Source organism: Silurus meridionalis, chromosome 18 (genome assembly GCF_014805685.1).
Source record: "Silurus meridionalis isolate SWU-2019-XX chromosome 18, ASM1480568v1, whole genome shotgun sequence".
NCBI classification, from domain to species: domain Eukaryota; kingdom Metazoa; phylum Chordata; class Actinopteri; order Siluriformes; family Siluridae; genus Silurus; species Silurus meridionalis.
Genome location: NC_060901.1, coordinates 18,957,425 through 18,981,795, shown reverse-complemented (window position 1 = coordinate 18,981,795; position 24,371 = coordinate 18,957,425). Strand labels below are relative to the sequence as shown.

The 24,371-nt window shown below is 40.5% G+C and overlaps 1 protein-coding gene across 3 annotated transcripts; it reads left to right on the top strand.

The window, feature by feature from the left end:
* The first annotated feature begins 1,355 nt into the window (after window positions 1-1,355).
* On the top strand, window positions 1,356-23,346 carry dusp16 (dual specificity phosphatase 16). Of its 3 annotated transcripts, none has more exons than XM_046873033.1 (8): window positions 1,356-1,569; window positions 13,130-13,228; window positions 13,427-13,812; window positions 17,741-17,876; window positions 20,678-20,841; window positions 21,058-21,217; window positions 21,506-21,629; window positions 21,845-23,346. In XM_046873033.1, exons 3-8 carry the CDS (start codon window positions 13,744-13,746, stop codon window positions 22,989-22,991), a joined length of 1,800 nt encoding a protein of 599 aa, XP_046728989.1. In that variant the 5' UTR covers window positions 1,356-1,569; window positions 13,130-13,228; window positions 13,427-13,743; the 3' UTR covers window positions 22,992-23,346. The 3 variants fall into 3 exon arrangements, with proteins under 3 accessions (XP_046728989.1, XP_046728990.1, XP_046728991.1); XM_046873034.1 differs by lacking the exon at window positions 1,356-1,569 and adding an exon at window positions 8,493-8,646; XM_046873035.1 differs by lacking the exons at window positions 1,356-1,569; window positions 13,130-13,228; window positions 13,427-13,812 and adding an exon at window positions 15,575-17,066.
* Window positions 23,347-24,371: the final 1,025 nt, after the last annotated feature.

Here is a 24,371-nt window from a genome sequence, read left to right as displayed (position 1 = left end):
AGCAAGTGCAGGATATATAGTTTTTACATGAATTTACATAGTTAAATACGATGAAATGAAATAGTGTGTGTATATATATATATATATATATATATATATATATATATATATATATATATATATATATATATATATATATATATATATATATATAGTGTATAGTGTATATATAATATAGTGTAATGATGTAGTGTTGTGTAGTTATGTGTTGTGTAGTGCTGTGTTCTCCTTTGAGGAAGTGTAGTGTCGTATTGTGTAGTTATGTGTTGTGTAATATAGTGTAATGATGTATAGTGTTGTGTAGTGTTGTGTTGTGTAATATAGTGTAATGATGTATAGTGTTGTGTAGTGTTGTGTTTTTATTTAAGAAAGTGTTGTGTAGTATTGTGCAGTTGTGTTGTGTAATATAGTATAATGATGTGTAGTGTTGTGTAGTGTCGTGTTCTTCTTTGAGGAAGTGTAGTGTAGTATTGTGCAGTTATGTGTTATGTAATATAGTGTAATGATGTGTAGTGTTGTGCAGTGTTGTGTTCTTCTTTGAGGAAGAATGTTGCAGTTATGTGTTGTGTAATGATGTATAGTGTTGTGTAGTGCTGTGTTCTCCTTTGAGGAAGTGTATTATAGAATTGTGCAGTTATGTGTTGTGTAATATAGTGTAATGATGTATAGTGTTGTGTAGTTATGTGTTGTGTAATATAGATTAGATTAGATTAGATTAGATTCAACTTTATTTTCATTACATGTACATGTACAAGGCAACGAAATGCAGTTTGGGTCTAACCAGAGTGCAATAACAGCAAGTGCAGGATATATAGTTTTACATGAATTTACATAGTTAAATACGATGAAATGAAATAGTGTGTGTATATATATATATATATATATATATATATATATATATATATATATATATATATATATATATATATATATATATATATATATATATATATAGTGTATAGTGTATATATAATATAGTGTAATGATGTAGTGTTGTGTAGTTATGTGTTGTGTAGTGCTGTGTTCTCCTTTGAGGAAGTGTAGTGTCGTATTGTGTAGTTATGTGTTGTGTAATATAGTGTAATGATGTATAGTGTTGTGTAGTGTTGTGTTGTGTAATATAGTGTAATGATGTATAGTGTTGTGTAGTGTTGTGTTGTGTAATATAGTGTAATGATGTATAGTGTTGTGTAGTGTTGTGTTGTGTAATATAGTGTAATGATGTAGTGTTGTGTTGTGTTCTCCTTTGAGGAAGTGAGGCTGCTCGGGGTGGTTTCTTTAAGACCGCCCTCTCCCTCTCAGTGGGACTGGTCTGAAATGACGTCATGGTTTTATTTTGATCATTATGACCTCATCATCAGTGAGACGGAGTTCAGAGAGGAAACTTTCTTACAGTGTTTCTGCCGGAGATCTGAGCGTTTCAGCCTCAGTTACCGGGACTGAAGATTCGGGCAGATGTGAAGCGGATTTTCTGGTTTGGAGAAAATAAGTGAGAGAGAAAGAGAGAGAAGGAAAGGAGGAGGAACAGAGGGAGGTAGAGAAGGTGAAATGTTTTCTCTCTTTTTAAAGGTAAGTTCGACACTTTTCGACTTTGTATCTCTTCAAGGCCTGTAGCGCGCGCGCATGAGTGTGTGTGTGTGAGTGTGTCTGTCTCTCTCTCGGTGTGTCTCACTGTATGTGTGTGTGTGTGTGTGTGTGTGTGTGTGTGTGTGTGTGTGTGTGTGTGTGTGTGTGTGTATATATATATGGAGGCCAAAGTTACACCGTGTTCCAGTCCTTCTGCCAGGCCAATGAGTTTCTTGAGCAAAGGAAAACGGATTCAAAAATCCGCTTGTCTCGCGCTCGCCACCGAATGACCCGTGCGTCCAAACCCCCGTGTCTTTTTCCTCCCAGTGTTTCAGAAGACCTTCCCGTCCTTCTAAATGAAGATTTGTTTCGAGTTGAGTTGTTTACTGAAGGTCACAGTTTAAAACATGTTTGTTTGTTTTATTTAGTTTGTTTGTATGTATTAACGGCTAATAAAAGAGATGTGACCACTTCCTGTTTATGATCCTGTAGGTGAGGAAATAAAGCTCCTATAGATACAGATGGGTCAGGATAGTGTATCGAAATGACACACACTATATACACTATACACTCTATACATACCACATACACACCGCATACACCATACACACTAAATATACCCTAAACACCATACACACTATACACACCATACACACTATATACACTATACACTCTATACATACCACATACACACCACATACACCATACACACTAAATATACCCTAAACACTGTACACACCATACTCACTATATAAACTATATACAATCTATACATACCACATACACACCATACACACCATACACACTATATACACTCTACACACCACATACACTATATACACTCTACACACCACATACCATACACACTATACACTATATACACTCTACACACCAGATACACCATACACACTATATACACTATACACCACATACCATACACACTATATACACTATACACCACATACACCATAAACACTATATACACCATACACTATATACACTATACACTCTCCACACCACATACACTATATACACTATACACACCACATACACTATATACACTATATACACTATACACACACATACATTATACACACCACATACACCATACACACTTTATACACTATATACACTATACACACTATACACTCTATACACACCACATACACTATATACACCTACACACTGTACACACCACATACACTATAAACACTATACACACCACACACACTATATACTCTCTATATACACCACATACACTATACACACTATACACTATAGTACACTATACACACCATAAACACTATACACAATACACTCTATATACACTACACACTCCATAAACACCACATACACTATTCACAAACCATACACACACCATATACACCACATACACGGTACACACTATAAACACCATACATACTCCATATACCACATACACTATACAAACACCATATACACTATACACACCAAATACACTGTACACACAATAAACACTATATACACACACACACTATACACACCATACACACTATACACTCCATATACGACATACACTATACACACTATATACACCATACACACTATATACACTATACACACCACATACACTATATACACACCACATACACTATATACACTCTTTACACACCACATACACTGTACATAATACACAATACACACTCCATATACACCACATACACTATACACACACCATATACACCACATACACTGTACACACTATACACACTATACACACCATACACTCCATATACACCACATACACTATATACACTACACACTCCATATACACCATACACACTATACACATACCATACACACTATACACCACATACATTATACACACACCATATACACTGTACACACTATACACACACCATACACACTATACACCACATACACTATACACCACATACACTGTACACACTACACACTCCATACACAACACATCCACTATACACACACCATATACACTGCACACTCTATACACACCATACACACTATACACTCCATATACACCACAAACACTTTACACACCATACACACACATACACTGTACACACTATACACACCATACACACTATACACTCCATATACACCATACACTATATACACCATAAACACTACACACACCATACACTATACACACCATACACTATATACAATCTATATACACCACATACACTGTACACACTATACACTACACACTCCATATACACCACATACACTATACACACCATACACACTATACACACTATACACTCCATATACAACATCACATACACACTCTATATCACATACACCACAAGGTGTGTATGGTGTGTATACTCTATACACACCATACACACTATACACTCCATATACACCACAAACACTTTACACACCATACACACCACATACACCATACACACTAAATATACCCTAAACACTGTACACCATACTCACTATATAAACTATATACAATCTATACATACCACATACACACCATACACCATACACTATATACACTCTACACACCACATACACTATACACTCTACACACCACATACACCATACACTATATACACTATATACACTCTACACACCAGATACACCATACACTATATACACTATACACACACCACATACACCATACACACTATATACACTATACACACCACATACACTATAAACACTATATACACCATACACACTATATATACACTATATACACCATATACACTGTACACACCACATACACTATAAACACTATACACACCACACACACTATATACTCTATATACACCATATACACTATACACACCATATACACTATACACTATAGTACACTATACACCATAAACACTATATACACACATACACTATATATACACTATACACTCCATATACACACACATACACTATACACACACCATACACATATACACTATATACACATACACTGTACACTATATACACTATACACTATACACACCATACACACTATATACACCATATACACTATACAAACACCATATACACACATATACACTATACACCAAATACACTGTACACACAATAAACACTATATACACCACACACTATACACACTATACACACTATACACTATATACAATCTATATACACCATACACTAAATATACCTAAACACCATACACTATACACATATACACTATACACTATACACATATACACACTATATATACACTATACACATACACACACTATACACTATATACACACATACACTATACACACACATACACTGTACACATAATACACAATACACACTCCATATACACCACATACACTATACACACACCATATACACCACATACACTATACACTACACACTATACACACATATACACTATACACTATACACATACACACACATATACACTATACACACACTATACACACATACACTATACACACTATACACACATATACACTATACACTATACACATACACTATACACACACTATACACTCCATATACAACATCACATACACACTATACACACACCATATACACTGCACACTCTATACACACCATACACACTATACACTCCATATACACACATACACTATACACACACCATACACACATACACTGTACACACTATACACACCATACACACTATACACTCCATATACACCACATACACTATATACACCATAAACACTACACACACCATACACACTATACACACCATACACTATATACAATCTATATACACCACATACACTGTACACACTATATACACTACACACTCCATATACACCACATACACTATACACACCATACACACTATACACACACTATACACTCCATATACAACATCACATACACACTCTATATCACATACACCACAAGGTGTGTATGGTGTGTATACTCTATACACACCATACACACTATACACTCCATATACACCACAAACACTTTACACACCATACACACCACATACACTGTACACTATACACACACCATACACACTATACACTCTATATACACACATACACTATATACACCATAAACACTATACACACACACACACACACACACACACACACACACACACACACCATACACTATACACCATAAACACTACACACACTATACACCACATACACTATATACACTCTATATACACCACATACACTGTACACTATATACACTACACACTCCATATGCACCACATACACTATACACATACACACTATACACACACTATACACTCCATATACAACATAAACACTATACACACACCATACACACTATGCACTATACACACCACATACACTATACACACCATATACACACACTATACACACTATATACACTATACACACCATACACTCCATATACCATAGACACAATACACACACCATATACACTGTACACACCATACACACTGTAGCCACTATACACCACAAACACTACATACACTGTACACACCGTTCACACAATACTATACATACCATACACACCATATACACCACATACACTATACACACAATACACTGTACACACCATAAATATTTTGCACATCATATACACTCTACACACCACATAAACCCTATACACTGTATACACAACATAAACCTTACACACTATACACACATCTTACACACCATTCACACTATTCACATCATATATACCATAAACACTATACACACCCTGTAATGTATTAGTTTAAAATTCACGCAACGGATCCACTTCTGAATAAAAAACACAGTAGATCAAATACACATGTGGTTTAAATGATTATACAGCGATCATGCTTCAATTCAGATATTTACTTTATGGACAAAAAAAAGTTTGTGGACACATGACCTTAAGATTCTGTGCTTTTTAAACATCGCATTCCACATTGAGTCTCATTTGGTGTTTTAAAAACCACTCTTCTGGGACAATGTTGTTTCAAACCGATACATTTAACACGTTTGGGTCTCATCGTTCAAGTGAAGGGGAAATATCATGCTACTGCCTCTGAACATGTTTTATACAAGTGAGTCTCCAACACTGTGGGAACAGTTTGGCTGGAGGAATCTGAATATCCTTAATAAATGAAATAATAACGGCGGTTATCTCACTGTAACTTCGCCGGCTGAACGAGATGACGCAAGGCGGGAGGGTGGTGAAAGTCATCGGTTGCATAAAAGCGCGCATGACCTCATCTGGGCGTCTTGAGAAACAGGTGTCGAGCCTTGAGGTTCATATACAGCCTGCAGCTCACTGTCGTCATCATCATCATCATCAAAAGTAACAGTAGCAGCGGGTTTAAGATCGATGATGTCATCACTGCGTGTCTGGAGTTGACTCATCCTATTGACTTTTGACTCTACTTTTGATCCAAGAAGGATCCAATATGCTTCCTGTTATCACTTACATTATAGCAGCTATAAACAGTCGTTCCTTCAGCACAAGAACCTGCAGCATAGAAACTGGTATCTCCTTTCAAACACATGTACATTAAGCAATTACACTGTATAGGCAAAAGATTTTGGACACCTGAGCATACGATTATGCGCTTTTTTTAACATCCCCCTCCACACCGAGTCTCCATTTGCGTCTATTATAACCTGCACTCTTCTGCACAGATGTTCCACTCGATTTTTTTGTGCTCCTTCAACCACAATTCAGGTGAGGAGACCTGGGATGCAGGTGGTAGGTGTTCAATATGGTTTATAGCAGGCCACTGAAGATCTTCCACTCCAACCCATATGTTCATGGAGCTTTTGAAGATGTCGTGCGTCCAAACACGTTCTATACAATTGTGCATTGCATAAGTCCGGTGTCCCAATACTCCCTGCTGTGTCACACCCACGTGGCCTATTACAAGACTCGACTTCCTTTCGCCAGTTTGTGTGTGTGTGTGTGTGTGTGTGTTCAAGAAGGAAGCCCTGATCAAAACATTCCTGTCATTATCTAACCAGTTCCTCTTCTAAGCATTAAAGTAAACGTGCACTGTTATTACAGTGGAAAGTGGTTGTAAAACGGGCCTGATGTTGAGCTCGCGGAAAATACCGCGCCGTTTTACATCCGTAGCAAAACGACCAGCGAAAGTGTTTCATTCCGACGCTTTCATTCGGAACCTTCACGAGGACCCTTTGATTTTTCGAAAAGCGTTCTAATTTCTGAATCTGTTGTTGTCAGGGTCGATCTCGAACCCAAACCGCCGAATTTAGGAGCAGGAAGTTCAGAAGACGTTTCTGAACGCCATACGTGGTTCCTCCTCAAAACCCAAACCTGTTCCAAAGCGTCTGTGCACAAATCCGGCTCCATGAACATGTGGTTCGGAGTGGAAGATCCTGCTATAGAGCTAAAAACCCGATTAGGATAAATTGAAACTCACCTCAACCTACATTACTTTTTCTAACAGCCTTATGGCTGAATGAATGGAAGAAAAGAAACAGGTCGTTTATTCTTAATGTATGCATTAATAAATGTTCATGTCATCTCTGAGTTATAATGGAGATGTGTTCTGATGATCTTAAATTGAAAAAAATACCGTAAGTCGAGATGAGGCCGAGCATATTCCAGCGATGTTAGCCGTGAAATAGTGCCCCTGGAGCACAGAGGTTTAAGGGCCTTGCTCAAGGGCCCCACTTGTAACATCTTTGCAGAAGCTAGAAGGTAGAACAGGAAACTGAGACTAAATGGGGAATGTAATGTTTACAAAGGACACGAACAAACTGTAGTGTGTGTGTGTGTGTGTGTGTGTGTGTGTGTGTATATATATATATATATATATATATATATATATATATATATATATATATATATATATATATATATATATATATATATACACATATACACAGTATATATATATATATATATATATATATATATATATATATATATATATATATATATATATATATATATATATATAAATAAAGCTGAGGCAGTAGGAGGCAGGTGTCCAGTGACACATCCTGAATTAGCAGCTGTAAAAGTGGAAGTGGACGTCCAGGCGACAGGCAGTGCAGGGCTGCTTGCTGAAACTCCACCACCTCTCTGTCCATCTCCGAGCCGAACGAGGAAGAAGTAAGTCCTGTCTCTCTCTAGCACCAGACTATCCCGCAGACGCCGTCTCGCTCCGATGGCGTTCTCGATTCCGATCTCCTACTCTGACGATATGGACCAAGCTTGTGCACGTTTTATTTTTTAGGCCCTCTCGATAACGTACGTATTCCTAATCCAGAGACGTTGACCTTTTCTTTTTATTTTTTATACATACTGAAGAACATTTGCTTTCTCTTCTGATCTCAAACGACAGAAGGAAAAAAACGTTTATAATCTTTTTTAGAAAAGCAGAAGAGTAAAAACCAAAAAAAAAATCCCCAAACCTGCGTCTCTTCATGCTCATAAGCAAAACAGAACACAAACAAATGTCATTTGTTATTTCTAGCGTCTGACATTTGGGCCATCTGCCACGGCGTGTATTTATAACACCACGTACGCCATGACACGCCATGCCACGCTCCAAAGTCGACACTCTGTCAGCCTTTCAGACCTTTTATTGCTCCGATTCGCTCCTGAAGTCTCACCTGAACTCGCGCCAGCTTCGGTGCATCACTCGTTAAAGACGCCAAAAGTTTGTGGACACCCGAGCAGTCGATTGTGCCTTTTTTTTGAAAGCCTTCGCTCTTCTGGGTTTGACCCGTGGAGCTTTGTTCTCGATGTTAGTAGTTCCAATTCATCCAAAAGGTGTTCAATAGACTTTATAGCTTTATAGGAGGAGATCGTCCAGTCTAACCCACACGGTCACGGAGCTGGCTTTGTGCACATTTGGAAAACCTTTGAGAAAAAAAAAAAAGATTTTGGCGCATATAAAGACATCCGGTACAATTTCGCGTCTCCACATTTGTGTCAGAAGTCGTGTATCTGAATAGTTTTGTATGTTGGAGAAAAAAACAGATTCCGATTGCAGTTTATTTCACGTCCGATTAAAAAAAAAAAAACACGTGTCCGAAAATTCCATATCTCTGTTGTAATGTTGTAGTTTGTGCTTTGGAGGGTGTACAGATGTACAGGAGCGTCTAGACTGAAATCTGACTAGACAGAGGTTTATTAGGGATATAAGCAAATGTTGCCGCCAACCAGAAACCGTAATGGGGAAAAAAAAAAAAAAGGCCAGCTGCTGCAGATCTGCAGGGGATGTTATTACCTTCGGGCGCATGTCGGGGGCATGCCTTTGAAACACGTTTGTTGTGGTCAGGGATCGCGGCGTGAGGAAACCGTAGCGTGTCGGACGCCTGTTTCCATCGTATCTTACGAGAGGGACGGGAGAATTTTCCCACGTCTAAAGAGTTGCAGGTTGTGCGGTTGGGTTTTTTTTTTTCTTCCTCAAACCGATGCCACAATGTAGAACGTTTAAAATGGAAATAAATAGAAAATGAACAGAAAAAAATGAAAAAAATTTGTGAAATAAATAAATTGAAAATCAACAGTAAATATATAGTAAAAATGTTAAATAAATAAATACATTTATTTAAAAAAAAAAAAGAAAATGAAAAAAGAAAACAAATAAAAACCAAACAGATATATTGTAAAATGTAAAATAAATAAATTGAAAATGTATAATAATAATAATAAAAAAAAATTAAGTTGTATACAGTGTCCCCAAAACAGTGTTTCATCATGGTCGATGCTCCTGTACTCAAAACGAGCTCCATGAAGACACTGTTTTCTGCACAGAGCCTCGACTTCCTTAGTTACACAGAACACCTGTGGGATCAGCAAGAACACCGACTGAACCCTCAGAACTTCTCAACATCAAGTGATCTCACCAACACTCTTTTTTACCAACAAATACTGAATGATGACTAAACAGCTGCACCCCAAAATCTAGTGGAAAGCCTTCTCAGAAGAGTGGAGGGATAACAGGGATGGGCAATGGGGCGGTGGTCAGGTGTCCATATGGTGTCTTCTCGGCCTTCGGTTCATCGTATTTCCACAACCGCGAATGTAAACGTGTCAGTCAAGAGGCACCAAATTCTCTCATTCATTTTCTTGCTTTTGTCAACAAGTAAAGGAAGGACAGCGATTCTGATTCAGGAGGACGACTTCCTCTTCGAGAGCAAGAGGATCCGCCACCGGAACGCCCAGTGGAAAGGCACAAAGAGTTTAGAAGAACAAAGACGTGTCGCTGATTTCCTTGTTCATCACAGGTCTCACAGTGGGACTGCACAAAGCACTTTAGACTCGTCTCATTTCTCTGGATCATCACTCAGACAAACCTTCACTGGGGAGATTCCTTCACTGGACCATAAAGCCCTGATCAATGTGAGTGAGTGTGGTTGGACCTTCTGCAAGGTTCACTCATAACTCCACACATGGGCTCAACCTCAGTTACCACACCAAAGCCCTTTTCTTTTATCACTCAGTTTGTATACACAGCTAAAAGCACGGCTGGACGGTATATCGATATAATATCGGTATGGTGATACGCGATTACACGATACACTTTTCTGAGATATCGTTGGTACGCTGATTTTATTGTTTTTTCAATGAATAATTACAGATGAAACAGACTCCTAGTTCACGCGAAGAGAAACTTTCATGCTTTTGTATCCAAAGACATCCTATACAACTTTGTAGGAACAGTTTGAGGAAGAACCACATGTGACATATGGAAAAATCAGGCGTCCTGGATTACAGAGTGAGTTTTTTTTTTTATCGTAGGTGTTCTGGAAAACACCAGGAAAAACAAGCATCCTCGGAGTCACTCGATCCCGAGACCCGTCTGGCTTCGCGGGAAAATCTGCCTTAGCGACTCGTTATTTCCGTCTCGCGGCGTAAAACTTCTGCCCCCCCGGAGAAACGCAAAACCTCTTTTATTGGAAATGCAGAGTGTATTTTTATCACTTCAGGGTGTCATTTGAAAGATCCAGGTACTGGATTTCACTTAACCCCTTCGCTGGGTACAGATCTGATTCCCTCTGTAGACTTTTACACCTCGTTATACGTGGATATATAAAATATATTCTCTCGGCCATGTGCTACGGCTCCATCGTACCTGCATGCAGTAATAATATATACATTATTTACAATATATAACCAATACAGGAGAGAAGAAACAGGTGATGTCCTGCCTACAGATTTTTTTTTTTAATATCAAAACTATAATTATTAAGTTTAAGAAATAGAAAAAGAAACCAAAAATAAAATAAAACGTAAAATAAATAAGGAGAAATTAAACATTTTAAGTAAACAAACAAAAAAAAAAACCAATAAAAAAGATTGAAAAAACTGATTAAAAAATAAACAGCAGATCAAAAAGACTAAATAGAAAAGAATGCAGTGAAAAAGAAAACTAGTAAAAAAAATAAACAAATAATAGCAAATAGAATATAAAATAAAAAAGAAGAGAAACAGAAAACAGGAAAGGAATTAAAGCTGAAAAATGAAATTAATGAAAAGAAAACAAACAGAAAATAGAGAATAAAAAAATTATTAAAAAGAAAACAAACCAAAAACTGAAAAAAAAGAAAATGGAAAAAGTTCAATAAATAAATAAATAGAAATGAATTAAGTGAAAAAAGAAAACAAAAAAAAACTTGAACAAATAGTAAATAAAATGTAAAAAACAGAAAACAGGAAAAGAATTAAGATTGAAATAAATATAAAATAAACAGTAATAGAGAACACAAAATTGAATTAGAAAAGAAAACAAAAAAATGAACAGAAAATAAAAAATGGAAAAAGTTAAATAAATAAATCGAAAAAGAAAGAATTTTTTTTTTTAATGTTTCAATTCTGTTCATTTATATATATATATATATATATATATATATATATATATATATATATATATATATATATATATATATATATATTGTGTGTTTTATAGTGTTATATAAGAATAAACAATCCACTTACACACACACACACACACACACACAGGTCTGACCAGTCTTTTTTTACACACTTTCATTTCCACTAGTAATACGAGAAGCCCGACTCCACATCATGAACATTGCAGAATATTTTCTCCGCTCTTCACGAGGCTGAGAAGCTCCCAGACTAAACATGTAGCCTCTGGTTTGATCGTTTGTCTTGGCACGTGCGATCAAATTCAGCTCGGCGTACAATTTGTTTTATTGTCCTGGTGTGTGGGCCTTGCTGGAAGGGGAACTCGATGCTGGGGAATTTTTTTTTTTTTTCACGGCGGCACTAAGGAGAAGAAAAGATTTTTTTTTTTATTTTTTGAAGAGGGAGTTTCCAACGATATCGAATTGACTCAATGCCACCTACATCATAACCAGGAAGTTGGCGTTTCCCAAATTATACGTTTCACACAATTGGGTTGTTTTGTTTTTCCCCACACCACATCGTCCGATTTCTGCAGCATGTTATATATGAAGCAGAGGTCGGTGTGTGCGAAGTGTGCGGTGTGTGCGAAGTGTGCGGTGTGTGCGAAGTGTGCGGTGTGTGCGAAGTGTGCGGTGTGTATGAAGTGTACGGTGTGGTATCAAGAACTGGCCCAAATTAACACGTCTCTCTTTTTTTTTTTCTCTCTCCGCAGCCTGACAACCACTTGAGCATGAACGACGAGAAGCGAGGAGATGATGTAATGGCACCGCGGCCCGGGAGAAAAGCCCTCTTTTGTGTCGTCCGTGCAATGGTGTGAAAGAAATCCACTCTCCTTTTTTTTCCTCCCAACAAAGCAAAAACCCCGAAAATTGGAGAAAAACCCTCTACCACGTCCACACACACTTTTTTTTATCCCTCTGTTTCTTCAAGTACCCTGTTTACCCCCATTTTATTTTTATTCTTTTTTTCCTTTTTCACTCGCTCCCTTTTTTTTCTTCGAACTCACCAGCCAAACGCTAAAAGGGTGACATCATCGGCTGCCACCACAATGGGGTCCTTCTTCTGCTGAAGGCCCTCGTGGGCCACGTCATCGCACCACAGGAAGAGAGGAGGTAACAGTCAGAGGGAGATGGAGAGAGAGGTCATGGATATGGTCGAGCAGGCCGGGACAGGAGCTCCGGCCTCGGTGAGACTCGTCCGCCCGAAGGCCTGGTGGCGCTGCTGGAGGGGGGACTGGACCGAGTGCTTCTGATTGACAGCAGGCCTTTCGTGGATTATAACACCTCCCACATCCTGGAGGCGGTTAACGTGAACTGCTCCAAGCTGATGAAAAGGAGGCTGCAACAGGACAAGGTGCAGATCGCCGAGCTCCTGCAGCATTCAGCCAAGAAGAAGGTGAGCCAGTTGGAATTTTATTCCAAAAATGAATTCAAAAGGTTCCTCGTTTGACGGTTGAAGTCGGATATCAGGGGTCTTTCAGCGCTGATCTGTTACAGGTTTCAATTTGGGAAATACAGTTGCTTGTTTACACTCGGGTGTTTCTTCAGCATCAGGATTATAGATCCAAAAAATAAATAAATAGTGACAGATGAGAACTGCACTGTACGGAAAAACGTGATTCCCAGCCACGTGTTCAGAATAGCACCAGCTCCCGATGTACACAGGACACAGTACACAGTGTGTTTTGGCACACTTACTTATGAAGGTCGGTGCTCCCTGTGACTGTGTGTGCAGCCTTGTGCTGCCATCTGTTGGCGTGTTACAGAACTACCCTTAAATTTTTAAGATACCACCTCATGTGTGATTCTTTTACCAAACTTGGAGGACAAGGAACACAATTGTCTCTGGATGTTCTAGAATGACATCACTTATGATTCCAAAGCCAGCTTCTTGAAGACATGATTTTGGTGTGGAAGATCTTCTACTATAAAGCTATAAACCCTATTTAACACTTTTGGGATGAATTTAAATGCTGACTGCCCCCCCCAAGCCTCCTCAGCTCACCTACTCGACTTTACTAACACCATTGTATCTGAGCACAAATCTAGTGGAACATCTTCCCTGAGGAACATAAGAACAGGAAATGGTGGACTCTTTTTAATGTGAAATAGGATGTTAAAAGGGATGTTAAAAGAAATAGATTTTTCGGTCTGATACAATAGAGTCGCAAAACAACAACAACAAAAAAGAAATTTCCAGATCTTCTGTAGTTCCTCAAACTCAGCTACAATGTTCGAGTTCGTATTTGGTTTCGGCCGCACGGAACTTTCCGGCAAACCGCGTTCCCGACGTGACCGAGCGAAATAACCATCTCAAATATCCGTGTCTAATCAGGGAGTCGATATTTATAGCAGACGAAAAGACGGTAATATTTTTAGCCATATTTACTTCTTTTTTTGTTGTTGTTGTTGCCGTTCAGTTTGTTCCATTCCAGAAAGCAAAAAGGTCGCCGACGAGGCATCAGAACCTCTCCTGAAGGATGTGAGAACATTTTGGATCAGTATCTGCATGGAGCTTTTCTTGAAAACCTGAGTAAGACACGACGTCATTGTGAATTAATATTTTTTTTTGCTTCCCTAAATAACCACGGTTCCACCCTGTGATCAAAAGTTTGTGGACACATGAGTATAAAATTCCACATTTGCTTCGGTAAGAACCTCCATTCTTCCGGGAAGATGTTCCACTAGATTTGTGAAGATTTGTCCTTATTCAGACACAAAAATAAAGTGATGTATTTTCATGGAGCTGGCTTTGTGGACCTTTATGCTGGAACAAATTTGGGTCTCCTAGTAAAGGTAAAAATTCCACCCTAATGAAGTTTAGAGTAGAATCATATACGGCCAGAAAAAAAAACATCTCAACAGGTTCTTCAGGCGAGTAGATGCCTTCTAACATGCTGTAGGTGATCTAAGGACAAATCCAGGTATACACTGGTTCTCCATTCCTGTACAGGTCTAAAAGTTCTCGAATTCTCCTATTTCTACATGCATGCTTGTACGGAAAGTTCTCGCTTCCGAATCAAAAGAAGGAACGGTGAACGTAGTGATGTGGAACTCTTTGTGGAGAATGGATGAAGGTCAGTGCTCCTGCGTGTCGAGATTTCTATATACAGACAGTAATAAAACACACACACACACACACACACACACACACACACACACACACACACACACACACACACACAGTGTGTTCACGTCAGACCCGATTGGAACGGCATGTTTAGACGCGACCATAAACCCTTCGTCCACATTCGAGCAACGTTTGATAAAAGATGCACCCTGACATCACCGCTTACAAAACCTCCAGCGTCCATGAAGTGTCTCCGGGGCCAATCAAAAAATCCGTCCCCGCTCACGAGGGCCCTTTAGGCGGCCTTAGCAACAAGTTGCCAAGTGACCTCATCTCAGTGCTATCTGTCTCAGTCCAGCCTTGAACCTCCTGTCTGACACACACACACACACACACACACACACACATAAATCCGGGCTGCTTTGTTTTATCCTATCCAATCGTTCAGAGATTGGTTGTAACACACTATCTGATGTTGCGGTGTATAAGGGGCACTCTGGGGTTGTGTAACGTCAGGCGTTGCACAATCAGGAATGACATCAATCCCAGAACCACGCTGTGCTGTTGCATGCGAGAATCCCAAGATAATAAGACGAAACGGAGAGATTGCGAACGGCGAGGGGTGTGTGTGTGTGTGTGTTGAGGGTGGGGGGTGAGAGATCATCTGGAGAACCAAAAGAGAGCCATCTGGCGTAGCGTTGGTGTAGAACGATTCGATAGTAAAGCAGGAGATCGCACGCCACCCGAATCGAGGACATGAAGGAAACGCCGCGTACGCCCTCTGACCTCGTTTTCCTTATATGGAATAAACGTGTTTTGACAACATCGTGTACAAGCGATGATATTTTTTTCTCCAAAACATCTTGTTTTTCTAAAAACAAGTCACTTAGTGTTGATGTAACACAGCTGGTCAGCTCCAGTGCTCCGATTGGTCCCCCGTATTTTTTTCAATAACGCTACACACGTTTTAGAATGTGACTACGGATCACGCGTGGAAAGTTCGCATGTCGGGTACTGGATTGTGATTGGCCGGATGTGCAGGTGGGAGTTGAGGTTAGAGATCTAGAACAGGACACTCAAGATCTTCCACTACAAACCCATATGTAATTTATGGATCTGGCTTTGTGGACAGGGGCATCGGATGTTCATGCTGGAACAAGTTTGGACGTTTGGTCTGGACTTTAAAGGTCCAGAATATGAATTGTTGAATTACACGTTAAGCGTTTTTATCTCCCATTGACCATTAAGGAAAAAGCTTAACGATAACAGAGGATCCATGTGACAGTGACAGAAGGGGACATGTCCACATGTGGAGGGCAGAGAAACCCGAGACGGAGCCCTTAGAGCCAATTCCAGCGTCCGCCGGCCCGAATTTAGCCCTCGTTTATAGACTACAGCTCCGGGATCACGTGGGTTCTGCCTCCCTGTGTGACTGAGTGGGCGTTTGGATTGAGAAATTCTAGAGCCGGAGCAGCTCGAGTTTCTCCATCAAACCTGAAAATAGGTCGCCGTGTGCTGCCGAGATGCGATCCGGGATTAAACGTGTGCACAAGCGAGGTTTTGCGTGTCGCTAAACACGTGTAAGCGGAGGACGTCGATTTGTTTGGAATTCTGGAGCTACAGAATGAGAATTCCATATAAGCTTTCATGTGGGGATTGTTAGATTGTTTATTAAGCCTAGAAACACGTGTGTGTGTGTGTGTGTGTGTGTGTGTGTGTGTGTGTGTGTCTCCGAGTAATTAAATTAGGGTGGTGTTTTTTTCCATTGGAATTTCTTTTAATAGCACAACCTCAACACCCGAGCATAACGCTTTTTGAACATCACATTCTACATCAAGTCCCAAGATGTTCCATTAGATTTTTTTTTGGACATTTGTATTGTTCCTTAATAAAGTGATGGTGAGAAGGTGAGGAGGCCTGGGATGCAATCGGCATGAAAAATTCATAGCAGGAGATCTTCCACTCTAAGCTACGTAAAGCATATTTGCATGGAGCTTTGGGTCTCCTAGTTCAAGTGAAAAGAAAATTTTTATGTCAGCACCTCTGAAGACGTCTTCCCAAAAAAAAGAGTTAAAATTTTTTTTTTTTAGAACAGTAGATGTGGAATTAGATGTTCAAAAAGCACAAAATGAAAAATTGGAGCGATGAGATTTAGAACTGTCGACGAACTTCATCTCAAACAGTGTGTTGATGTTTTGCTAATTAGCTCATTTGACTTTTTGTGTGTGTGTGTGTGTGTGTGTGTGTGTGTCAGCTGGAACTGCAGAATCAGGAAGTGGTGGTCTATGACCAGAGCTCGACTGACCCCTCGTCCCTTTCATCAGAGGCCTTCCTCAGCGTCCTATTGGCCAAACTCGAGAGGAGTTTTCCCTCCGTCCATCTGCTCTCAGGTTCGATACAAACTTTTTACCCTTATCTCTCTCTCACACACACACACACACACACACACACACACACACACACACACACACACAGAGCAAGTGAAGCCAGACATACCCACATATCACCTCAGTGTTCGCACAAACACAGGAGAATCGTTCAAACTAGCAAGACTAGAGAAGACCTTGTAGACGCCGACCTAAACAGTGCATAAACAGGATCTGCAGGAGATTACATTACAGGGTTAGTGACAGAACACACACACACACACACACACACACACACACACACACACACACACACACACACACCACAGGGTCATGCAGAATATGAAATGTAGGAAACGCTGATTTCTTTTCTTATTACGTACTTCTGGATGTTTTATTTTTCCACCTACTTTGGTGTATGTTGTTTGTCGGCCATGTTGCTTTTTATTCGACTTTAAATGTCTGTGGATATATTTGTATACACGTGGACACCTGGCTACGAAGTGGTAAAAAAAAGTTTAGCGACCAGCTCTGTTTACAAGAAAGAACTTTCTTTACGCACTTTATCACCTTCGAAATAGTCCCCTTTGCACAGCAGTAAAGCCGGTGCTCCTTGTGACTGTGCGTGCAGCCCCGTGCTGCGATCTTTTGGCTTGTTACAAAACTACATTTGAAGCTTTCTTTTTTTCCCAACATCCCATTCTACATTAGGTCTCCATTTCCTCTTATACTAAACTCCACACTTATGGGAAGATGTTCCACTAGATTTATGGAGGTTTGTGCTCTTAAAATCAGGTTCTGATGTAGGTCAGGTGAGGAGGCCTCGGGTGCATTCAATTCATCCTCAACGGGGTTTATAGCTCTGTAGCAGGCCACTGAAGATCTTCCACTGCAAAAATAAACACTACCCTGCAGTGTGAAACGTCGCTTAACATAATGGAAGGATGCGAATGTCTTTTGGCATCACGCTATCAGTCTGCCACACTGCAGAAGGTGCGATGAAGGACAACGAGACCAGAGATTCTGAATTAGGTACACTATATGGACAAAAGTTTGATATGCGCTTTTCTGAACATCCAATTTCACATAATAACCTCCAAGATCCATTAGATTTGTGGAGATCAACAGGTCATTGTCATGCCGGAACAGGTTTGGGTCTCCAAGTTAGCATGAAATCCAAGTTTGCGCTAACAGTTTGGCGGGAAAAATAAACAAATGTATTAATTAAATACACAAACATTGAACATCGTTCACGGAAAAATCCGTCAGGCCCCAAAAAAAGGTTACGTAATTGTTTTTTCAACAGGTCCATCCTGATGTGAGTGAGTATATAACTAGTAATGGAAAAAAAACAAGAAAAAAAAGCGTGAGTCTGGCCAGCATGAGCACAGCACCAGAGACGTTTTCCACACATGGCATGTGATTAAGGTCCAATAAACACTGCGTAACCTGAGGTAACCCCCTGGTTACTAAGTAACAAGGTTTTTTTTTTTTTATGATGTTAGACAGCACTTTAACATTGTTAGCGCTTAAACACACACACACACACAATGCGCAAAGTCTCTCTGGAAGTCGTCTCGACTCCAAAGTTCAGCTCTTGTCACATGCAAGAAAGAGTTAACAGTGGAGCAGCTTCAGCTCCGGGATTACATCATCATTACATAAGCCCTGTGTGTGTGTGTGTGTGTGTGTGTGTGTGTGTGTGTGTGTGTGTGTGTGTGTATATGTGTTAAAAAGAGAAGCTTTGCTTAAAAAAAAAAAAAAAAAAAGGATTTCAACAGAGCACGGCTGTGAACATTCTTATTAACACTCTGAAGAGGGAAGTGATTCTGGTTTTGGACAATGTGTGAATAATCACACTCACTCACTCACTCACTCACTCACTCACTCACTCACTCACTCACTCACTCACACACACACACACACACACACACACACACACACACACACACACACACACACACACACACACACACCCTCTCAAAAATAGCCATCGAATGCATCATGACTATCGAATCGCCGTAATGTCAGCGCAACATTTAGAACCATTTTCTCATATACCACGTGACGAAAAGTATGTGCACCCCTACCGTCACACCCACATGTTTCTTTGACACAGTCGCATAAAAAACATTTTCCACTGCCCCGAACGTTTTTTTTGGGATGATCTGCAACCCTTAGACCTCGTCCAGCATCGACCTCAGTGTCTGCTCTCACTGGAGGATCACGAACCCTCACTGCCAAAATCGAATGGAAAAACTTGGCTAAAGAGCGGAGCGCGTTATAATGGGGATTCTGGCTTTAAAAAATCTTGAATTTGCTGTTTTAGGTCTTAAATCATTTTAAACAAATCTTAAGAAATGTTCGTGCAGCATTTGTTAGTTGTTTTTGTTTGTCAGTTTGCGTGGAAGTTCTTTCTCTCGCTAGTCCAAATATAATTTGCTGTATTATAACTACAAATGAAACCAATGTCATTATATAGGTCTTAAATTTTATTATTAATAGTCTTTAAAAGTCTTAAATTGGACTTTGGGAAACCTATAAAAACCCGGTATAAGTGCGAACGCAGTGAACTGAAACAGAAATGCGCATGCGATGGGCGGGTGTCCACATACTTTTGGCTGAATCGTGAGTTATATTTGGTAAACCAGGAGTTAAACCGGGTGAGTCATTTTTGCTTCAATCTTTCTCAATAGATGTTTTTTGTGTTTTACACCATTCTCTGTAAACTCCAACAGACGTCTGGCAAAACCCTCCTACGGAAATCACGTGATTTTCTTTATCTTGGGTGTCTTTGTATTCATTGTGCTTTTATTGTGTTGCAGGTGGCTTTGTGGAGTTCTCTAATCTTTTCCCAGGCCTGTGCGAGGGAAAGTGTATGCTGGTGCCTTCTTGTATCTCACAGCCGTGTCTTCCCCTGAACAGCAGCGGCCCTACACGAATCCTGCCTCATCTCTATCTGGGTTGCCAGAGAGACGTGCTTAACAGGGTGAGCTTTCGTGGCGTACACTGTGTACATTTTTTGCTGGTGGACCATGAGGTGCTTCACAGGTGCACTATTAGAAAGTGTATTACAGAATGTAGCAGGAGTGATTAGCAGTATATTTGGTATATACTTTGGCGTTTGGATGTTAGCAAGTCAGTGAAAGTTCTGAATCGGTGCATGAGATAACTCCTGACACACACTGTCTCCACCCCTTCGTAGGATCTGATGCAGCAGAACGACATTGCGTACGTCCTGAACGCCAGCAACACGTGTCCCAAACCGGACTTCATTCCCGAGTCGCACTTCCTGCGCGTACCAGTCAACGACAGCTTTTGTGAGAAGATCCTTCCATGGCTGGACAAATCCGTCGAGTTCATAGGTCAGTTTGTTTTAGCGAGATTTTGCTTCTAAGCACCGGTTTTGTCTACCGGGGGAAACACATCGCATTCTCAAATGACGGGGATTTTTTAAAAATTATGACTCAGTGTTTCACATTGACTTGATTCGCTTTCGTTTTTGATGCACCATATCTGTGATTTAAAAGAGGTCAGGAATGAATTGCACTTTTCTTGGCCGAATTGTTATAAATAAGTAAAAATAAAAAATTTAACTGATTAAATAACCTTTGCTGCAGCAGGCGGTAACTTACTTTCTGTTTCTTTTCTAGAAAAGGCGAAAGCTTGTAATGCCAGAGTTCTTGTCCATTGCCTGGCAGGAATTTCCAGATCAGCCACCATCGCTATTGCTTATATCATGAAGAGGATGGACATGTCCTTAGATGAGGCATACAGGTACGATTCAGGATTTAAAGAAGCAGTTCAAGAATTTATAGAACACTTGAAGTCTTGTAGTATCCCCTCAATAATCAGGTGACATGGTGGGGCTCGGTGGTTGAGGCTATGGGTTACTGATGGGAAGGCCCTTGAGCAAGGCCCTTATCCTTAACAAGGGGTATGATATTTCTTACTTATTATCCCATCCATTATAAGTATTCTGTTATTCCCAGGTTTGTGAAGGAGAAGAGGCCGACCATCTCACCCAACTTTAACTTCCTGGGCCAGTTACTGGATTTTGAGAAGAAAATCAAGAGCTCCAGTGAAGTAGCACCTAAAGGGAAACCAGTGCAGACAGACTTGTTTGACAAGCCATGCCCTGGACAAGAAAACGAGTGTTGCGCCCCATGCTCATCCAGTGGAATGGGGGTGGAGAGATCTAACCTGGCGCCACTAGAGCCTCTGACACTGCCTTGTGTACTGGCCGGGGTTCCTGAGGAGCAGCTTCTGGCTCAGGCACTATGCAGTCTGCAGCTGAGTGAAGAAATGGAGGACAGCATGCGCTTGAAGCGCTCCTTCTCGCTGGACATCAAGTCGTATGGAGAGCCGAGCATTCCGGCTCCTTTGCGCACGTTTACCAACGGAGACGGTCCAGATTACTACAAACCATCCCCGTTTAAAGATCCGACGGTTAAGGCTTGCCAGTTCTCCCCCGTGGAGGAGGTTTCAGAACAGTCTACTCCGGAACAGAGTCCGGACAAGGAGCAAGCCGAAGGTCACACAACCAGCAGCAACAAGTCCATCAAATCCAGTCACTCCAGCAACCCTAACCAATCAAACAAGTCTGCAGCCTTGAAACCTCCTCCTCCTCCACCTGCCTGCCCGCAGCCCCTGCAGAGGAGCGGTAGCATGGAGGAAACTGCAAGCGCTGCGAGCTTCCTGCTCGGTCTTTCACGCTCGCAACAACAGTTAGCCAAAACTGGGTTAGGCACCCTAAAAGGCTGGCACTCCGACATCCTCCTGGCGCCCGTCAACGGTGGCTGGTACCTCTCGTCCGAGTCGGCACGCTTCTACTCCACCTCGGCCATTTTTAGCAGCGGAGGAGGCGGAGGAGCCCCACAAAGTGGTTTCACGGCGACGTACACCTGCAGTCAGGGTTTGGAGGCAGTGAGGAGGCGCACCCGACAGAGGAGCAGTGAACGAGGAGACTCGCGCCGGAGCTGGCACGAAGAGAGCACCTTCGAGAAGCAACTGAAACGGCGAAGCTGCCAGATGGAATTTGGTGAAGGCATGACCGAGAGCCGCTCCAGAGAGGACCTAGGCAAAGTGGCCAGCCAGTCAAGCTTCTCTGGGAGCATGGAAGTCATTGAGGTGTCCTGAAAGAACGGAAATCGAATGTCAGACTAAACTCGATTTTTGCGAGAAATACGTTTTTTTTTTTTTCCTCCCAAGTGCTTTCATGAACAAGTGGTGCTTTCTAGGCTTTTTTTCCCCCACTGACCAAGAATATTTTTGTATTCCTATAGCTGAATTTTGTGCAGGCTGTTATAATGTCCACTGAATGCAGCTCCCTTTCACTGATTTGTCCAAATGTGGACACATGAACACTGAGTTGTTTTTGTGTGTTTTGGTTTATATTTTAGTGTTGTTTTAGCTGAGCCTGTTTTTCCCTCTGTGTCCTGATCCAGAATGTGTGTTTCTGACTCCAATATTGAATCATGAGCCTGAAATTGAAGCTGAAATGGACTGAGGATTTTTCTGCATGCTCTGGAAAAAAAAAAAAAAGGGTGTCTACGTAGCAACTGTACAGTACCTCAAGAATCCAAATTAAGGGCTTTTCCCTTCTTTCAATTTCTCTCTCAGCTTTTATATATATATATATATATATATATATATATATATATATATATATATATATATATATATATATATATATATATATATATATATATATATTTTTTTTTTTTTTGCTCTCACTCATATGTGTAGCTTTCAATGGTTCAAATCTCAGGTCTCATTTTGAGCAGCACGAAAAGACACTCAAAGATTTTAACCTCCCGAAACTTCTCTTACGCCGGAAGGATCCGCGATCATCTCTTTGCATCTGAACACGAAGGATTGTTGGACTGAACCGAACCGAGGTCGTGGTGGATCTGGAGAAGTGCTTGGGGAAGAGGAAGAGGCTGGAACTTCGTGCTCCTCACAAACAGGCGTCTAGGGAATTAAACACCTTTTTAAGTTGTAAGCGAAGCTACTCCACAGCGTACGTGATAAGGGGAAATAATAACAGTTTAGCCTCACGTTCTCAGTCTGAAGGTGAACAGCGAGACAAGAAACTCTAAACTAGGTGCACTATTTGGACAAAAGGTTTGATTTATTCAGTTTGACATTTTGTTCTGGGAAAACGTTCTGCTAGAATTGCTAGACGCATCGTCTCCTAGTTCAAATGTTCATTCTCGGGCGTCCAATAGTCTCCAAGTCTCCCAATACTTTTGTCCATACAGCGTATCTGTAGTCTGCAGTCGGGAAACTAATTATTCGGACAATTAGTTTCCAGCTACACGTAGCATCAAGGAAGTATCGTAGGCTCGTACGCAAGGTTTCACGACCACGTTCTTCTCGAGCCTTTCTCAGAGCGAGCAAAACTCTCCCCGGCGGCGTTCGGGTATTCAAACCTCTCGTTTTTCTCCAAAACACCGATCATTTCCACTCAAACAGGGAGTCGCTGGTCTCCAGCCAAAACGTTGCTAACGGGGCATT

Excerpts from the sequence above, each read along its gene's own strand:
- dusp16 (XM_046873033.1), top strand. The coding sequence starts at position 13,744 with ATGAAAAGGAGGCTGCAACAGGACAAGGTGCAGATCGCCGAGCTCCTG. Across the intron at positions 17,877-20,677 it reads CTCCGTCCATCTGCTCTCAG|GTGGCTTTGTGGAGTTCTCT; the intron begins GTTCGATACAAA and ends ATTGTGTTGCAG. Across the intron at positions 20,842-21,057 it reads AGAGAGACGTGCTTAACAGG|GATCTGATGCAGCAGAACGA; the intron begins GTGAGCTTTCGT and ends ACCCCTTCGTAG.